We start from the raw sequence: 17,117 nt of genomic DNA, 5'->3' as shown, positions 1-17,117 counted from the left end.
GTGTCAAGTGATCCTTCAGAAATCAGAACACATTCAGTCTGCTGATTTGCTGCTTAAGACACATTTATTATTGTAAAATATGCACAAAAAATGTTTTTTGCTGCTTAATATTGATGTTAATGAGAACAGCATTTGTTTGAAATATAATTCTTTTGGAGCATTGTAAATGTCTTTAATGTGACTTTTGATCAATTTAATGCATCATTGCTAAATAAAAGTTTTTTTTTAAGATTTAAAAATAAGTTCATAAAATGTAATAACAATCAACTCAATTTACATATAATTTTTGCAACTAAAAGAATCACACTGGAAAGGAAAATTGAAAGGGGAGAGAAAATCTGTGCAACAGAACACATTTAGCAACATCTCTTCTCCTCCACTCCCTTCTTTATCATTATGTAATGGACATTGAACAAGGTAACCCCTTTTAACCTCGCCAGTAGATATTCACATATCTATGCAGCGCTGCTGTTTCGATTCCCTCTTCTTGTGGCATTTACACAGTTGCTCCCTAAGGAAAATGTAAAGGAGCCCGTTTTTAATATTATTTGCTCTCAAGTTAGAGTCAAGTCTCCGCAGACACTTGACTCTGGCATTTCACTTTGCTGCATCTAATGCAAATGTCCTTCAAATGACAGTAGAGCCTGGTGGCATTTCCTAGCACACAAATGAACAGAGCCGAGAAATGTCATCTTTTATTTTTGGCCTTTTATTCGCAAGAAATGCCACCCTCGGATGTCTCTTATGAGGATTTTGCTGCTAAACAACCCACCTCTGAAATTAGGTCCAAATGTGTACTGTTTTTGTTTGATATTTTTTTAGCAAACACACTCACGCAGGCTTAAACACACAGAATTAACATTTTTTATCTTGGTTTAGGGGTAAAAAAGCATGCATGCATTTGAGTTGATTGGAGAAATAGTTCACCCAAAAATTAAATTCTCATCATGTTGTCCCATATCCATATTACTGTTGTTTGTTGACACAAATGAAGAAATATACAGTGTGTGTATATACGTATATATATATTAAGCCTGGGTAAGGCTTAGCCTTACCACTTGAGACTAGCGTGGAATTTTCTCACTCAAACCACTGCCTGCTGCTGCTTCTGATGACTTTTAGAGAGAAAAGCTGCCCATAACTGCTGGTCTAGGATCAGTTTTCTCCGTAATGATAGCATTTTGGTGAAACATATTTGGCAAACAATCCAGTGCGTGTCTGTGTTTGCGCTTGAGAACTTCAAAGGTTTCTATTAACATCATGGTTTTCAGCCTTGAGCTATATAGCCAATCACAAACATATCTGTTGATTTCTTGAACGCAATGACCAATCAGAGGTGTTTAAGTTTATGCACTGAACAAAAACTCCAGGGTTCTGAGCGGTGAGTGGATTCTGAGTTCTGCACACTCGCAAATCCTCTCATTATAACAAACAATTATGTAAATAAGTGTCAGGGTTCTGTCACCTCAGTCTAGTGTTTCTTGGTTTTGTGACAGAGCCTTGACACTCCTAGCCTGGGAAAACCCAGACAACTTCCGGCAAATTTAGATTTGCTCTGCAAGTTAGTCTGGCAAAGAGCTCATTCAAGCCCATTTCTAAACCGTCGAAATCGCGGCACCAATCAGAAATGTTGGGCGGGCTTTACTCGATGACGACAGCACAGCGACGGTGAAGCAGATTTTGTACATTTACAAAGATGGATGCCGCCGTGGAACTAGGGGTGTGACGGTTATAGTTGAACACCGTCATTAGAACTCTATAACCGCCAAAACCATGTTATTAAAATATTTTTTTCACAAACATTTTTTATCCTAGAGAATGTTTAAATACTAATATCAGCTTACGAGGGAAACGGAGGCGGGGTTAGTGGTGCTTCGGAGGCTGCTACTGCTGGAGATGATTCGGGAGAGGTCTGTGCACCCCCCCTCCCAAGAAGAGAAATCTTGGAGATCTCCTTAATAAACGGAGGTCTGAAATCTCTGCCCCTTTACCGATCAGGACCCCATTTCGCTTGGCTGTGTGCACGGCTTTTTTTGTAACAGCGCGCGTGGCATCGTGTCCGAGGATGACCGACTTCAAGCCGAATCTGCCCGAATATGTACGCACCCAGTTTGCGCGTCTAAATTGCAAAGTTCATTGCAAAGTTTTTTTTGTTAAGGTTTTGTTTACTGTGTGTGATTTATTTAATGGAAAGCACATTCACTTCTAGTTGTCTTGCTGTTAATTTTAAATAAACGTAGAGCAAGTAGCTAATCAGTGTCTGCTTGTTTATTCAAGCTAAGTTGTTCTATAACAAACGAACGTCGCTCTGCATACGTCATCTCCTTCATCGCTTTGATTGGTTTTAGGTCTATCCAATTGTGCCCAGAGGCATTTGAGCTACGTCCGTTGGTGACGCCCCTTTGGAAATGATTAGTCTATGAAGCTTTGCCAGACCATAACTCAGTTACAACTGAGAATGGTCTGGTTTTAACCAGGCTATGACACTCCTGTATTCTCCTGTCTTTGTCTGTGTGTCTTGTTGTGTTTCTGTCTTGTGCTGTGTCACGCAGCTAGTGTTTCTCACTGGCTGCGTGTGTTCATGTTATCATGTTCTGTGTGAACACGCGGCTTATGAGTGTCCCTCATTAGCTGCATGTTCGTGTCTTGTTCTGTGTAAGCTCATGGCTAGAGATTGGTTATTGATGGTCATGTGCTTGTGTGTGATTTCATGTTTGATGTGAGCACATGGCTTGTCTCGTTATTCTTTTGACTATTGTCTGACCCCGCCCATCTTGTTATCTGATTATTGGTTCAGTTTCTTTGTGAGATTGCGATGAACCAAGATGAGTGTCGGCTTTTTGGTGATTATAAAGGGAGCTCTCTTTGCATGCTTTCTGCCATGCCAAATCCTGCGTACAGTATGCTTGCTTTTCTGTTAAAGTCCCCATGAATTCAAAATTGACCATACTTACTTTGTTTGCCTAAATTGATCGTTTTGTGGTGAACAATTCATCCATGCAAGTCAATCCACACAAAAAAATTTTTTGGCTTCCTAATCTTTAATCAAAATCTGAAATTTCTCCTCCCCTCTGCGTTGGAGGACCTTCCCTGATGACGTAGGTTTCACGGTTTGGGCGTCTTCTTAAAATCCGTAACCACGCCCCTCCAACTGACAGTAGACAGGCTGAATGAAAACACCTACTTTTCTAGATCCAATCCGGTGCTAGTTGGGAAAAAAGCCATGCCCACTATTTTGCCTCATTTAGTATTCCGTTTCTCTCGGAAATATGTCACAACACTGGAGAAAAGTCGTTTGCAACTTCCGGTTCACGGGGACTTTAAAGTTAACAGTGGTTTGTGAACGTAAATGCTTTAATAACAAATAATTTATCAGGACAGTTCGTGTTGTGATCTGTAGATTGTGCGGTGGTGACACGTAACTTGAAAGTATTTCAAGGAAATCTATTTAAATATGTTTTTAATCTGGAAATCTCACACTCATCCAGGCCATCCCATAAACAATTTTTTGTATGGCCGTCACATAAAACATGTCTAAATCCTTAGGCTGGGGTCGTGCAAGATACTGTAATTACAGTTTTTTACAACCACTAGGACACATTTCTCAATAGGTCATTTTTTCAAAACTCTTCACACAGTTCTCCTACTAACTTCCAACTTGGCACAACAGTTAATTTCACATTCAAAATGCACTAAAACTACGAAAACACTTAAAAAATGTCACAAATGAAGTAATTCTTCCAGAACACTAGCAAAGGTTTCACCCAATAAACACACTTTGTCAATCATAAAACACAGACCTAAAAAGCACTAACAAGAGGCAGCATTACATTTCTATAATAAATTTCTATCTTATTCAGTTCTACTGTAATGAACAGCACTGTCTCAATCTTGTTGCAAAACAACCACCTCATTGTAACACATAATCTTAATTTATTTTAAGTAATCTCAAAGTTTTACATTAGGACAATGTGTTGTAGTTGTTGTTGTTGTCTTTTTGTCTTAAAAAGACTTAAATACCCCAAATTTAACAAAACTATATTTCATACAAATATATTTAAAATAATTTTCTAAATTGCCTAAATGTCAAAATTAGTACAATAATAACTACATCATGCTTTAGAGAAAAATCCTAATATTTAACTTTTTTTTTTGCATTATTATGACTTTTAATAAGTTTTTATAATTTTTGTTGTTGTCTGCCCTAGTTCCCTCCAAACATACAATAAATCGATGTGAATATCTGTCAGCTAAATTATTACTGTAACTATATATACAAATATATAATAATAATGAACTTTAGCATACATTATTTTGAACGATGATAATAATATGGGGTGCTACTGGTAAAATTCGCTAGCGGTTTATTGCTTAATTAAGGTAACGAAGAGAAAAACTTGTATATTTAAAGATGAAACTAAGCTGCTCTTGAAGCCCTGAACAAGTCAGTAATTTTGCTCATTTTTTTTGTTGCTACATTTCGCTGCTTCTTCTTGGAGAGCTTTGCGAGAGCCAAATCATATCGCTGCCAGTCAAAACTAAGCGATTCATGATTTATTAGCGATTTATTATCGAATGCAGAATTCGGAAATGATCATTTTAGTGCATTGGGCAGGTAATAATATATAATTATATATAGGCCTGTATAAAAAAAAAAAAGGCAGCGGAAATTCTCCGAGTGCTCCCAATCCGGGCCTGTCTTTAGCGTCACCATGGAGTTGGTTCCTCTGCCTATGATTATAGATCAGCTTGAACATCCTGCAAAATATCTACTTTTGTGCCTAGCTGAAGAAAGAAATTCATACAAGTTTGCTACAACATTAGGATGAGTAAATATTGTCTGGGCTGAGAAACAGAAGGGTGAAAATATAGTATTACTATAAATATAAAGATTACTACACTGCAGACACACACATTTTCAAAAGTGTCAAATGCTTCAGAGACTGAATCTCATTGTACAGTCTGTGCACACTTTCCACCTCTGTGTCACCGTCTCCCTTGTGAATAAAGCAATCTGTGACTACACTATGCTCGAATAACACTAAAGAACACAAGATTTCCTCTGATATGATGTAATATCTCCTTGTTCTACTCAGTTTGGCTAATATTGTACATCTCTCCAAACCATTTTCATAGCAATTATGTTAAAGCATGTAATTTTTCATCCTTTAAAGCCTCACAAATTGCCAATCCCTCCTTTTTTAAACCAGTTTTCCTTGTAACCCATCCAGCCAGTTTCCCAGTATCCAGATCTTATTTATGGGAGTTTGAGATCAGTTCTATTTACAGTTCCGAATGGAGTGCACTTGTTCTCAAAGGAAATTCTGAAATGCAACCAGGGAATCCAATTTTAATTTTGGTCAATCTGAGGCTGACACAAAGACAGACACAAAGTTTGCAGCAAATGGGATTGTGGGTGTATAGGATATTCTTACCAGAACTAGTTTACTGTCACTAATTGTGTTTGTTTTACTGGAAGGTACCACTCGGATGCCCAGAGATGGGGAGGTTCCAGGAGTGGACTATAATTTCATCAGTGTGGGGGATTTTCGCATCCTGGAAGAGAGTGGATTACTGCTGGAGAGCGGAACATATGATGGTATAAAACACACACTCTATACTGATATTCTTCATACAAACATCCCAAACCATGGACATGAATGATACCTCAGATCATGTGGCTTGTTGTAAAGATGCTATTTGTTTTCCAAGTCTACCTGGTAGACGATATAATGTAACGGGTGAACAATTCACATCGAAAGCAGTTTTTTATTTACAAGAACCAAAGCCTAAAATCTAAGTTTAACCAAAACTTAGTTCTGGAAAATGCACATTTAGTGTTAACATTTGACATCTGACTGAAATAAACTCTGACACCAAAACCTCTAGGCATTCATTTTGTCCAAAACGAATTTCATGACAGTGCAGCCTCAAAACTGTACTGTATGATGGATTTAGCCTCCAAATCTTACAGGCAGAGTCAGTGAGTCAGTTAGCACAGGTTTACACCATGCAAACAAGCTTTGCAGAGCTTGAGGCAAACTGCTGAAAAAGTACACACAAGGAAGACAAAAGTCACAGTCTGTTCCCTGTAATGGCACTTTCCACAAATAGATATATACTGTATGTGTATGTATATTGCAATATACGGTAGCCAATGAAATGAGCTGTGTGTGTATGTATGTGCATATATATATATATATATATATATATATATATATATATATACACAGTGGTGTGAATAAGTTATTACCCCCATGCTAAAGTTGCCTAAAAAGAGGAATAAAAAATCATCTTTTGGAAATTGATCTTAATGCCTTAATTAGAAAAATGAGGAAAAATCCAAATATCCCACATCATCACATTCCCTTCACCATACCTAGAGATTGGCATGGTGTTATTTCAGTTAGCCTAATAGCTGGTTTGATTTGCATTGAAAGATGATCTTATGGAAAGTACCCCATGCCAATCTCTAGGTATGGTGAAGGGAATGTGATGATGTGGGTCTATTTTAATTCCAAAGGCCAAGGGAACTTTATCAGGATGCATATTATCCTGGATCCATGAAATAACTGGCCTTTAAAAATAAAAATCTGCCTGACTCTATGGGAATTTAACATAGGGGGGGCCTGACTTATGCACCCTGTATTTTAAGGAAGAACATTTATTTATTTATGATACATTATTCATACACAAAGAAAATTGGTGTCCTTAAAGGTTGGATTTTTCCTCATTTTTCTAATTAAGGCATTAAGATCAATTTCCAAAAGATGATTTTTTATTCCTCTTTTTAGGCAACTTTAGCATGGGGGTAATAACTTATTCACACCACTGTATATTATATTATATTTTGTTATATAATAAACAAATATTTTACTTTTTAATTTATGAATTGTTCAAAGAAGTAGACACACATACTACCATTCAAAAGTTTGGCGTCAGTAAGATTTTTTTTTTTTATAATTAATACTTTTATTCAGCAAGGATGCATTAAATTGATCAAAAGTGACAGTATAAAGACATTTATAAATGTTCTATTCATCAAAGTGTTCATCAAAAATTCATCATTTTTTCAACATTGATGATAGTACGAAATGTTTCTTGAGCACCAAATCAGCATATTATAATTATTTCTTAAGAATCATGTGACACTGAAGACTGGAGTAATGATGCTGAAAATGTATCACAGGAATAAATTACATTTTAAATTATATTAAAATCGAAAGTGTTCTTTTAAATTGTAATATTTCATAATATTGCTGTTTTTACTATATTCAAATAAATGCATGCCTTGGTGAGCATAAGAGGCATTTTTAAAGAACATTAAAAATATTTTGCAAGGCACTATATTTAATTTTTTTCAGAGGACTTTCTTTTTACTTTTTCCTTAAAGACTAAAAGCGTTGCGTGTTTGTCCCCCCCTCTGCAGTCTAGTTGGTTTGAATGTCTCTGTCGTGTCCTGAGAGACAGATAGCGTGCCAGGCGAGTGCATTCACTGTGGCCCATGTCGATAGTGGGACCAGGGACTCATGCCAGGCAAAGCCTGCTGGGACAGGGAGCCATGCCAATAAGAAATGCCCATATGTGCTCTGCTTTCGAAGAGGGAGACATTCTGATCCTAGGACACACACACGCATGCATGAAAACACACACTCTAATCCCAGCTAACTGTTCCTCAAAGGAATAGTTCACCCTCAGATACAATCAGGTTTTACAACATATTTACTTTAGAGCAAGAATGATATTAGATTTTACCTTTGATGCAGCTTTATATAGAATTACAACATCTCAATGTGGTCATGCTTGAGCAATAGCAAACAGTTTCTATGCCTTTCTGATTCCCTCATTCCAGTAGTGTGGATAAATTTACAACCCTCAAGGCAGCTTTTAATGTAATCCTGTCTAAGCAAGCTTGGTTGAATTAAGAGTTGATCCTGATCAATAAAGATTTAGCGCTCCTTGTAAGCACACAGAGAATCTCAATGGAGGCGATCTGTAAACATGAATAGGCTGTGGCACAATTCACTGTACTTACTGCCTGTTGAGTCACACATCAACACCATTTTATTCCAATAAATAGATAGATGTTCTCTGCGCACATGGAGTAATTCTCATTGAAAGATCATATATATTGTAAGAGCGAATATACATGATAAAAATGTTGGATTAAGAAACTTAAGTCTATTTTTAGGGCAGATTGCAGTTGTTTAGTGACAGATATACATGGGGAAAAAAATCTGTCCTGACACATTAAACATTTTTTAAACAGTTTAAATATGCAAATAATGCAAACAAATTTTAATCTTAAAATATTCTTCCTTTTCTTTATTCATAGTATGTTTTTTCTTTTGATTTATGGGGTGAAATATGAAATCTGTTTTAGCGATTTTTTTAATAGCGATTAAATAAATATTCTTTTTTTTTTTTACGTTTTCTAAATGAATTTGCAGAAAATTTGTATACATTTCATGAAATGTATGAAGTATGGTTGCTACTTTGGTCCACCTATGTTGTGTAAAGCCTATAAACCTCTGTTATCTGTCCATATCTATCTATTTTGATATTATAGCTGCACTTTATGTGCACCAAAATATTTTTGACATCATTAAAGGGTCACTTCACCCATTTGCATTAAGGTTTGTATTGTTAGAAACGCAGTCATATATTATAATGATGGTGGAATTTTGCTTGTTTTTTTTCTGAGATGGGAGAAAAAAGGATTTAAGTGTTTTACTTCCGTCCTATCGTGACGTAAATATCGTCATTTTGCGTCACGATAGGACGGAAGATAAATTTCATTGCATATTAAGAAAACTACAGCCTTTAGCTCATTATTATTCAAGGGCGTGGGACCCACTCACCCCACCGGCCTATTACAGATCAGTGGGTGGGACTAAACCTGAAGAAACTAAACTATTAATCCGCCATCTTGCTTGGAAGACAGCAAGCTAAGCTAACAAGCGCTCAAGGAGTTAGATTTACCATAATGCCTGAATTTACGACACACGATATGGAAGACGAGGATTTTGAAAATCTTTTGCTCGAAACTGATGTTCGTGGCTATTTATACGAGCCGCAATATAGTGAAGAGCAGCTGAGGCTGATGGAGGAACAGGAGGCGGACGAGGAGCCCGGACTGGCTCGAGCTGGGCGGACTGCTGGTGCCTGTGCTCTCGCTGTGCGCTACGGACACAGATAGATTCCGTCTGCTGTAGAGAATTTCAACGATAGCAATTTCTCTCTGATTAGACGAGCACACGGACGTTTGTGTTGTGATGTGAACCATCCTCCTGTCGCACCGCATGTTCTGACTGAACCAGGTATCATGCAATAATTCACCATATAGAAAGAAATACAAACGAGGAGTAATTCGGTAATGAGTTTGCCAATGTAACGGGGTTCGTTGTTGTGGGAAGAATGAGGCGGGAACCGGCAAACATTTAAACATTTTAATAGTAAAATAAACAAATACAAAACAAAAGTATAAGCCAGCAGCCCCTCACTGTTGGCCACACACAACAGAAACAAAACACAACATAAAATCAGGCCTGTTCCTCACTCGATCTGCCCTGTCGTCGCTCCTCGTTTTATGCGTCCGCTCCTCGGTGAGAGACGCGAGAGAGACCGGCGCGTCTCACAGGTGTCGTTCATTATCACTCACACCACCGGCCTCGCGCAGTCATCTCACGTGCCTCGGCTCGCCCTCGTCTTGCTCGCCACAGCCAACTAACTATAAATTTTGTGTGAAATGAATTTCTAACTCTGGTGGCAGCTAACGTTAGCCTTGTAGACGGAAGAGTGATTTGTGATGTTTGCGCTGCTGTTCTGGATTAGTGGGAGTGGCTTGCGGAGCTGTGCAATGTGGTGCATTGTGGGAGTTGTTGTCTTACATACAAATGCGCCCAAAAGTTATTTTCTGTCTTTTCTCGGTCAAGAGGGCACCAAATTCAAAATTTCTTTTACATTTCGACTACATATATGACCCACTTTCAATAAAGATTAATGTTGAAATGGGTGAAGTGCTCCTTTAAGAGAACGCTGGGACAACGTTCACCTCGTTCTCAGATTATATGGCTCTCTGCAGATTACTGGCGACAGATGATGCTGTAAATCTGCTCAGATACTAAGAGTTGCACATACCTTTATGATTCTGTCATGGTTAGCTGAGTGCATATGGGGTGATTAATCAGGGTTACAGCTAGGGGTGGGTGATATGGCAATCACACATTTTTTCAGGCAGAATCACAATCCACAATCTGATCACGATTCTTTTTTATGTTGGATTTTAAGACTGTTTTGCAAAGCACTGAGCAATGCAGCCAAACTAATTTCCCTATTTTAAAAAATGTGATCTTACAACGTAACAAAATAAAAACTAAAAACAATGACAGACCATCGATCAAAGTGATACGACCAAAACCTTATTTCACTTTATTTTATTTCATTATTTGATCTTTTTTATTAAAAATAAGAATAAAGATGCAAATGAAAAATAAAATTACTGTAATAATATTAATAGTGCTGTTGTAGTCAAGACCAGTGTGTGTCGAGACCAAGACAAGATCAAGACTTTGAGGGGTTGAGACCGAGACAAGACTGGCCTTGAGTTCTACAGCACTATTAGCATCACATCTATTCTCGCGTTGAAATGTTTGGAATTTTTTGTTTTTTAAAAGAAGCCTCTTATATTTATCACCAATCCTGCATTTATTTTTCTGTTTGAATGATTAAAATTTGATATAACTGTTTTATTTTTCTGTTTGAATACATTTTAAAAAGTAATTTCTTGTGATGTCAAAGCTGAATTTTCAGCAGCCATTACTTCAGACTAGGGCTGGGGATCGATTCAGATGTTCCAATTCGATTCGATTTCAATCACAATTCGATTCGATTTCGATTTTTGATTCGATTTGCGATTTCGATTCTCGATTCGACTCAATGAATATAGATTTAATACAAATCCTATATTTATAAAAAAGAGTGAACATAAGTTTACAAGTGGTTAATTAATAAAAAGAAATTAAGAGCCACAAACCTGTATATTAAACTCTTTTTCTTAGGTACAATTGGGTACATTAAAACAGAACCCAACTCTATATTTCAAATGCATACAATGAATAGACAGGGTTTTGATGCAAGATGAAAAATTGATGCTGAAAATTGGACAAGTCAGAACAGTCGCATGCCTTGATCAAACAGGGTCAGGTTATTTTAGGTTTAAGATAAAACAAACATAACATTTTACAGCATTAGCTGTAACATGGAGGCTGCAAGCCTATGGACAGTGTATGGAAACTAATACTGGCTTTTGGGTGATAGATAAATAAATATTGAAAAAAATCAATTTTCTGGCCTTTGAGAATCGATTTTGAATCAACCACATTTTAAAAAATGTGGTTGAACGAGTAATCTAAAATACTTTTTTGCACAGCCCTACTACCTTCAGACATCATTAACATGTTGGTGCTCAAGAAACATTTCTTGTTATTATCAATGTTGGAAACCGTTTTTGCTGCTTGATATTTTTGTGTAAAACCGTGATATATGCTGCTGTTAAAAAAAGTTGGGGGTAAGAATGATGAAAACATGTTTTTTAGGGTTGCATGCCACTTAAGAAAGTTCAACTGTAGTTGGTTGATTTAAATGTTGTTCAGGCAACCTTCCTGTCTAATTGTGCTGATTTTCTTCACCATAATAAGCTGCAAACTGGACCGGAATTTATCCTGATCTCTCAGTGAGACTATAGTCTTGGTAACATGCTGTTTTCGCATGATGACGCACATAATGTATAACAAATGTTGTGGTAGCAGCACTAAAACTTTCCTTACACTGTGACACTGGAAAGAAGGAGATCCATTTGTATAATGAAGAAAGACAGAGAGGGAAGGAGTGAATATTCATCACTGCATATTCATGAGAGGTGAGCGAAGTTGTCAACATTAGTTAATTGCTTGTGAAAAAGCCTATTCCCGCATGGTTTCAGTTTCTATTTGCTAATTAAACTCTTTAGAATTTACAATCTAAAAAGAAGAGGATTAATCTTTCGACTGATTACAAGGATTATATTTTACATTGGCAAAAGATGAAAATGTGACCTTAAAAAGCTGTTTTTTCTTTTTCTTAAACAGACGCTAATGATTTCTAGGGGCAGCATATTTATTTTCAGGATGAGGGGAGCGAAGAAACAAAACAACAAATTTGGTTAATTTAAATTAATCTGTGTATAATTGGTGAAGGTTGAATGGTTGATTTCCATTGACTGAATCTAATCATACTGAGAGTGATTTCTTTAGTCTTACATCAAGAGGGAATGATGAAGCACCCCCCATCCCCCCCCCCCCCCCCCCACACACACACACACGTACATTGACATGTACCATCAAATTAGTAATTAATTTAAATGCATAATGCTGCTCCACTGATTGGCTGTACCATTGTTTCTGATGCATATTAATGAACTGAATTTTGCATGAGAAGATAGTGGGAAAAGTTTCATTACTGAATCCAGTGGTGAGTGTAATTACTTTCAAGGCGCCACTGAATGGAAAGTATAACATTTCACACTGCATATTGGATAGTCGACACCTAGATCTACTTTTTTGAGAAAGCTGGAACTGAGGAAGAAAGCGGAGGTAGCGATAAAGAAGCAGATTTGCATGAAGCTCCTGTCCCAGTGTTACCAAATCAGCCGTTTCATCAAACTAAACTATTTGTGGCTTTATAAATCAAAGCTTATGTAGCAAAAATGTTACACAAACCCTCACAAGTATCTATTTTCATGACTTTTTTAAAGATGTCATGAATCAAAACAAGTTCTTCATTTCTTCAGGTAACTTCTATGGCACACCCAAACCTCCCGCGGAGCCAAACTTGATTCAGCCTGACCTGGTGGACCAGGTCCTGTTTGAGGAGGATTATGGCTCCGAAGTCCAACGGAAGCGAACCACCTCTGTCAGTAAGATGGACCGCAAGGACAGCGTGGTCCCTGAGGAGGAAGAGGATGAGGAACGGCCACAGCTCCCAAATGGCATCCCAGGTCAGTGGATTGACTTTAATGTGTGTGTGCTTGTGTTAACCACAGTCTGTATGTCTGCAGAGATAGATTTCGGTTTAAAAATGAGTCACCCATACTGATACAGACTGTGCATCCTTTTTTTTAATGTCAAAACTTGCAATATACATCTTAGGACTTCGGCCCAGTGTTATTTTAGTAGTATATTATTTATTAGTATTTTGAATTATCTTTTGTTTTTCTATGTTCAGTTTTTATTTTAATTGTAGTTTAGGATTTTGTAATTTTCCTATATGCTTTTACCTTTTTTTATTTTTTAAATATATTTCTATTTAGCTTTAATTTATTTTTATTTTAGTTTTAATCATTTAAGTGCTTCAACTTAAACATTTATTTGAGATTTTCCTCTAATATTAATATTGTATTTTACTACCAGTTCTTTATTTAATTAAAGTAGTCATACTGCAGGATTGTGACCCAAAATATGTGAAACTGGCAGAACTTCATTGGAAATGAAGATTCATCGCACAGGCGATTGGCTATCGGGGAGCATGTCAAATGTGATCAAAGACTGCCGATTTTGCCCTACAGCAAATCTTTTCCAAACGTGCTGTGTGCTTGAGGCTTTAACCTGCAGTCTGCTTAACTCATGTGCAAATGATCAGTCTGAGGCCTTACATGATCTCTCAGAGAAGATCCTTGTCCTTTACTCAAGGAGAACTCAGCACAGAAAGGCAAGCTTTGCTTAAAAAAGAGCCAAACCCTCTGCTCACATGCTCTCATTAGTTCACAGTATAACCTTATAATCCTTTTGAGATCAGCGGTTGTGCTTTCAAGGCTCGAGGCCTGAAATGTATGCTCCATTTGTGTACTGCAGTAATTCAGAGTTGCATTTGGTAAGCGAGTCACTGCTCCATAATGGCTTGCCTAATGCGTGAATGATTCATGTCCATGACCCTGTTGTGGATCTGCTTTAAACATAAATGAGCTATTTAGATGTTTACAGGGCTTTAACTTTTAACCCTTGCTTTTGACTTTATATGGTATAAGCCACAAGTGTCCCCGGGAAGAACCAAGCTTATACCCTCGGTATTTTTTCCGCCTTAAATGTTCTTATACTATTCTTTTGTTGTGTGTATCGGTTTGTATATAAAATGTGTGGAACATAAAGGTGTATAAACTGATTTAAACTTTCAGGCCTTGAGTTTCACCAACATAAAGTACCATGGCAATGAATTGATCAAATTACTATTGTATTTCAATGGAACCTCTACAGTACCCTTGTTTAATCTTTCTGTAGATATGGTTGCCTTCTCTTAGCCTCCTTGACACAGTTGTCAGGGCTCCAGACTAACTTTTCCACTGGTTGCACTGGTGCTACCAACTTTCTCAGTTGGTCGCACCAGCATATGATTTGGTCGCACCTTTTTTTTTTTTTTTTTTTTTGCTACATGCCATGGGATTAATCAATGCATGCTGATGAATAGTGGTTTTAATGGACCAAGGCTAGCAAAGGCTTTCTGGGTTGCAGCAGAAATACCTGTAATATATTAATTATCATTGCCAAATTTCAGGATTTTCATGGATTTTGGACAGTAATTTTAATGTGTAATTTTAAGCATTTAACATTTGAATTATATACAATCTATCTATTTACATTTGAATCATATTCTATCTATCTATCTATCTATCTATCTATCTATCTATCTATCTATCTATCTATCTATCTATCTATCTATCTATCTATCTATCTATCTATCTATCTATCTATCTATCTATCTATCTATAATCTGTCTATTATCATCTTTCTATCTTTTAAAAATCATTAAACATTCAAATGTATGCATTACATTTTAAAAGATTAGAGTATTATAATAAACTGATACAGATTTTAGTAACATTATAGTTGTAACAAAAAGCAGAAATCTCACACTCCTTACCTTCTGCATTTTATAATAATTTCCTTTTCCTCTGTCGAGTGATCATGAGAGTAATCGCTCGACAGAGGAAAATATATCCGCTGAAAAGACGTAGGAGGAAGGGGCTCTGTGTTTCGTGAGACCATTTTTATCGTTTTTATATGCCTTAATTCGTGAATTCGTAATTGGCGCGTTTCACCATCAGTGTGCAATGCGCGTGACGTCTACGTTCGTCAATAAATAAACTGCACGTGTCTTGCGGAAGAACATTGTAGACGGAACTTCTCTCCGTTAATGTCTATGGCGAGTCACGCAGGCACTGGGCTATTCCGCAGCACTTGAGCCGACCCCGGGATAAAATAGTCCGAATATAAACACTTATTATAGGCGTACCGTAGTGATTCAGAATAAGTCAAAAACACGATTTGGAAAATGGATTCATGATGTAGCCTCGTTCATTTTGAACATAAGTTACGGACTGCAGCTGCTGATACAACGGCGTTCTGTTGCTCAAGCGTCCACTCGCACAAATGCGACCACATAACATTTTAACTCGCACATCCTCAAAAAATGGTCGCATATGCGACCAATTTGGTCGCAGTCTGGAACCCTGGTTGTTGTTTCCTGCTATTAATTAAAAGCTGTTGTGTTTGTATAGCCATGTTTGACTGCTGGGACTGGTGAGGTCTTTCCCCCCAGCATTGGCATAAGCCAGTGAAGAGGGAATAGTTGTTGAATATTCGCTGAAGTAAGTAGTCCCTTGGCTCATGTTAAAAGAGTCATTTAATGGGGAGTGTTCTTGTTGCAGAATAGTGTGATATTTGCTTTAAAGGCTTTCTGCCACTTCAAGTGTGTTTAAAGAGAGGGAAAATGGCAGTGAATTGGTTATCATGCATGCACACACATACTTACTGCTTTTACATACAAACACAGAGAGCTGATGTTACCACGGGCATTTCTTCCTATGCTGTAGCCATTTTTTTAAACTCTTGTCATATTACTGCATCAAATTATGTACAGTACATTTAGTCAATTTTCAGATTTTGAATGATGTGTAAATCTATGCAGAATCCATCAGATTAGTAATGAATCAGAATCAGATTTAAATTAGTAACGCTTGGTAAGATACCGTAAATCCTATTGTGTGCTAATAACCAAGTCAAATGTTTTTTTGTTGTTGCACTTTTCACAATACTGTTTTAAAGCCACTTTACAGAAAAGTGTGATGTTAATGTTTGTAATATCTTAATATTTTCATGCCTTATTGTCACATTTTGCAGATTAGAGCTGGGAAATAATTAGAGGTGTAACGATACACGTATTCGTATTGAACCGTTCGGTACGAGGCTTTCGGTTCGGTTCTCGGTACGCATTTTTAAACCGAACGGTTCGTTGGACCATTTTTCCTGCCCACCAAAATTTCGTTATTTCAAATGTAGGCGCGTCTCGCGTGGCAAGCGCGCTCATAATGTAAGAGACGCTGGCGTGACCACAACATTGCCCAACATCAAATGGAAAATGTAATGTAAGCGGAATGAAACCGAGCTACTCGTTATTGTGTGGTTGACGGACCGTTTATCAGTTTGGAGGACCAATGCAGCGCGAGCCGATCTTGATCTTCAGCAATGTTACTACACAGCGCTGAGACATCCAGTAAAGAAAAATGTTGAATTCGCCACTGAATTAATAACACCACTGCAAAATCTAGTGAGAAACATTCACATTTCTCTGTTATTAACGGATCAAACAGCGCTGACGTGGAAACCAGGAAGAAACATTGTGCCATGAATGAACTATCCAGTGTCCACAGATCAGCAACATTCACCATGGGTTTACTGTAGTAACACTAGGCTACTAACTGTAACCATGCAAGTTTGGCAGGAATAGTAGGCTATAATGCTTTCAAGTAACATTACATCAGTTTTATTTTGACATTATGAATACAATTGCTGCCCTAAAATGTTAATCTCAACTAAAATAAACCTTTGTTTATAACTACTACAATATTACATTTCATTTTGTCCAAGGAGCTGTTTTGTTTTATAAGCTCCTAAGAAAAGTCAAGTATAGCTCCAACATTGCTCAAAGTAAAAAAATATCATACTTTATGATGTTAGTTTTAATAAAAATATAATGAAAAAAAATAAATCAAGGAAATTTCTCTGGCATTTCTTTCTTTTTGCTGT

General features: G+C 37.1%; 1 protein-coding gene across 3 annotated transcripts in view; it reads left to right on the top strand.

Annotated features, from left to right (window-relative positions):
• Window positions 1-17,117, top strand: part of LOC130104014 (membrane-associated guanylate kinase, WW and PDZ domain-containing protein 3) — a 132,970-nt gene that overhangs the window by 89,464 nt on the left and 26,389 nt on the right. For all 3 annotated transcript variants that reach the window (XM_056270392.1, XM_056270393.1, XM_056270394.1), the window contains exons 3-4: window positions 5,480-5,599; window positions 12,830-13,036. In XM_056270392.1, the coding sequence (XP_056126367.1) occupies window positions 5,480-5,599; window positions 12,830-13,036 (327 nt within the window). The remainder of the gene's footprint in view (window positions 1-5,479; window positions 5,600-12,829; window positions 13,037-17,117) is intronic.

This window comes from Rhinichthys klamathensis, unplaced genomic scaffold (assembly GCF_029890125.1).
Source record: "Rhinichthys klamathensis goyatoka isolate OS25496 unplaced genomic scaffold, OSU_Roscu_1.1 h1tg000303l_1, whole genome shotgun sequence".
In the NCBI taxonomy this organism is placed as follows: Eukaryota; Metazoa; Chordata; class Actinopteri; order Cypriniformes; family Leuciscidae; genus Rhinichthys; species Rhinichthys klamathensis.
Note: the sequence above shows the minus strand (reverse complement) of the source record. Positions and strands in the feature narration are given on the sequence as shown.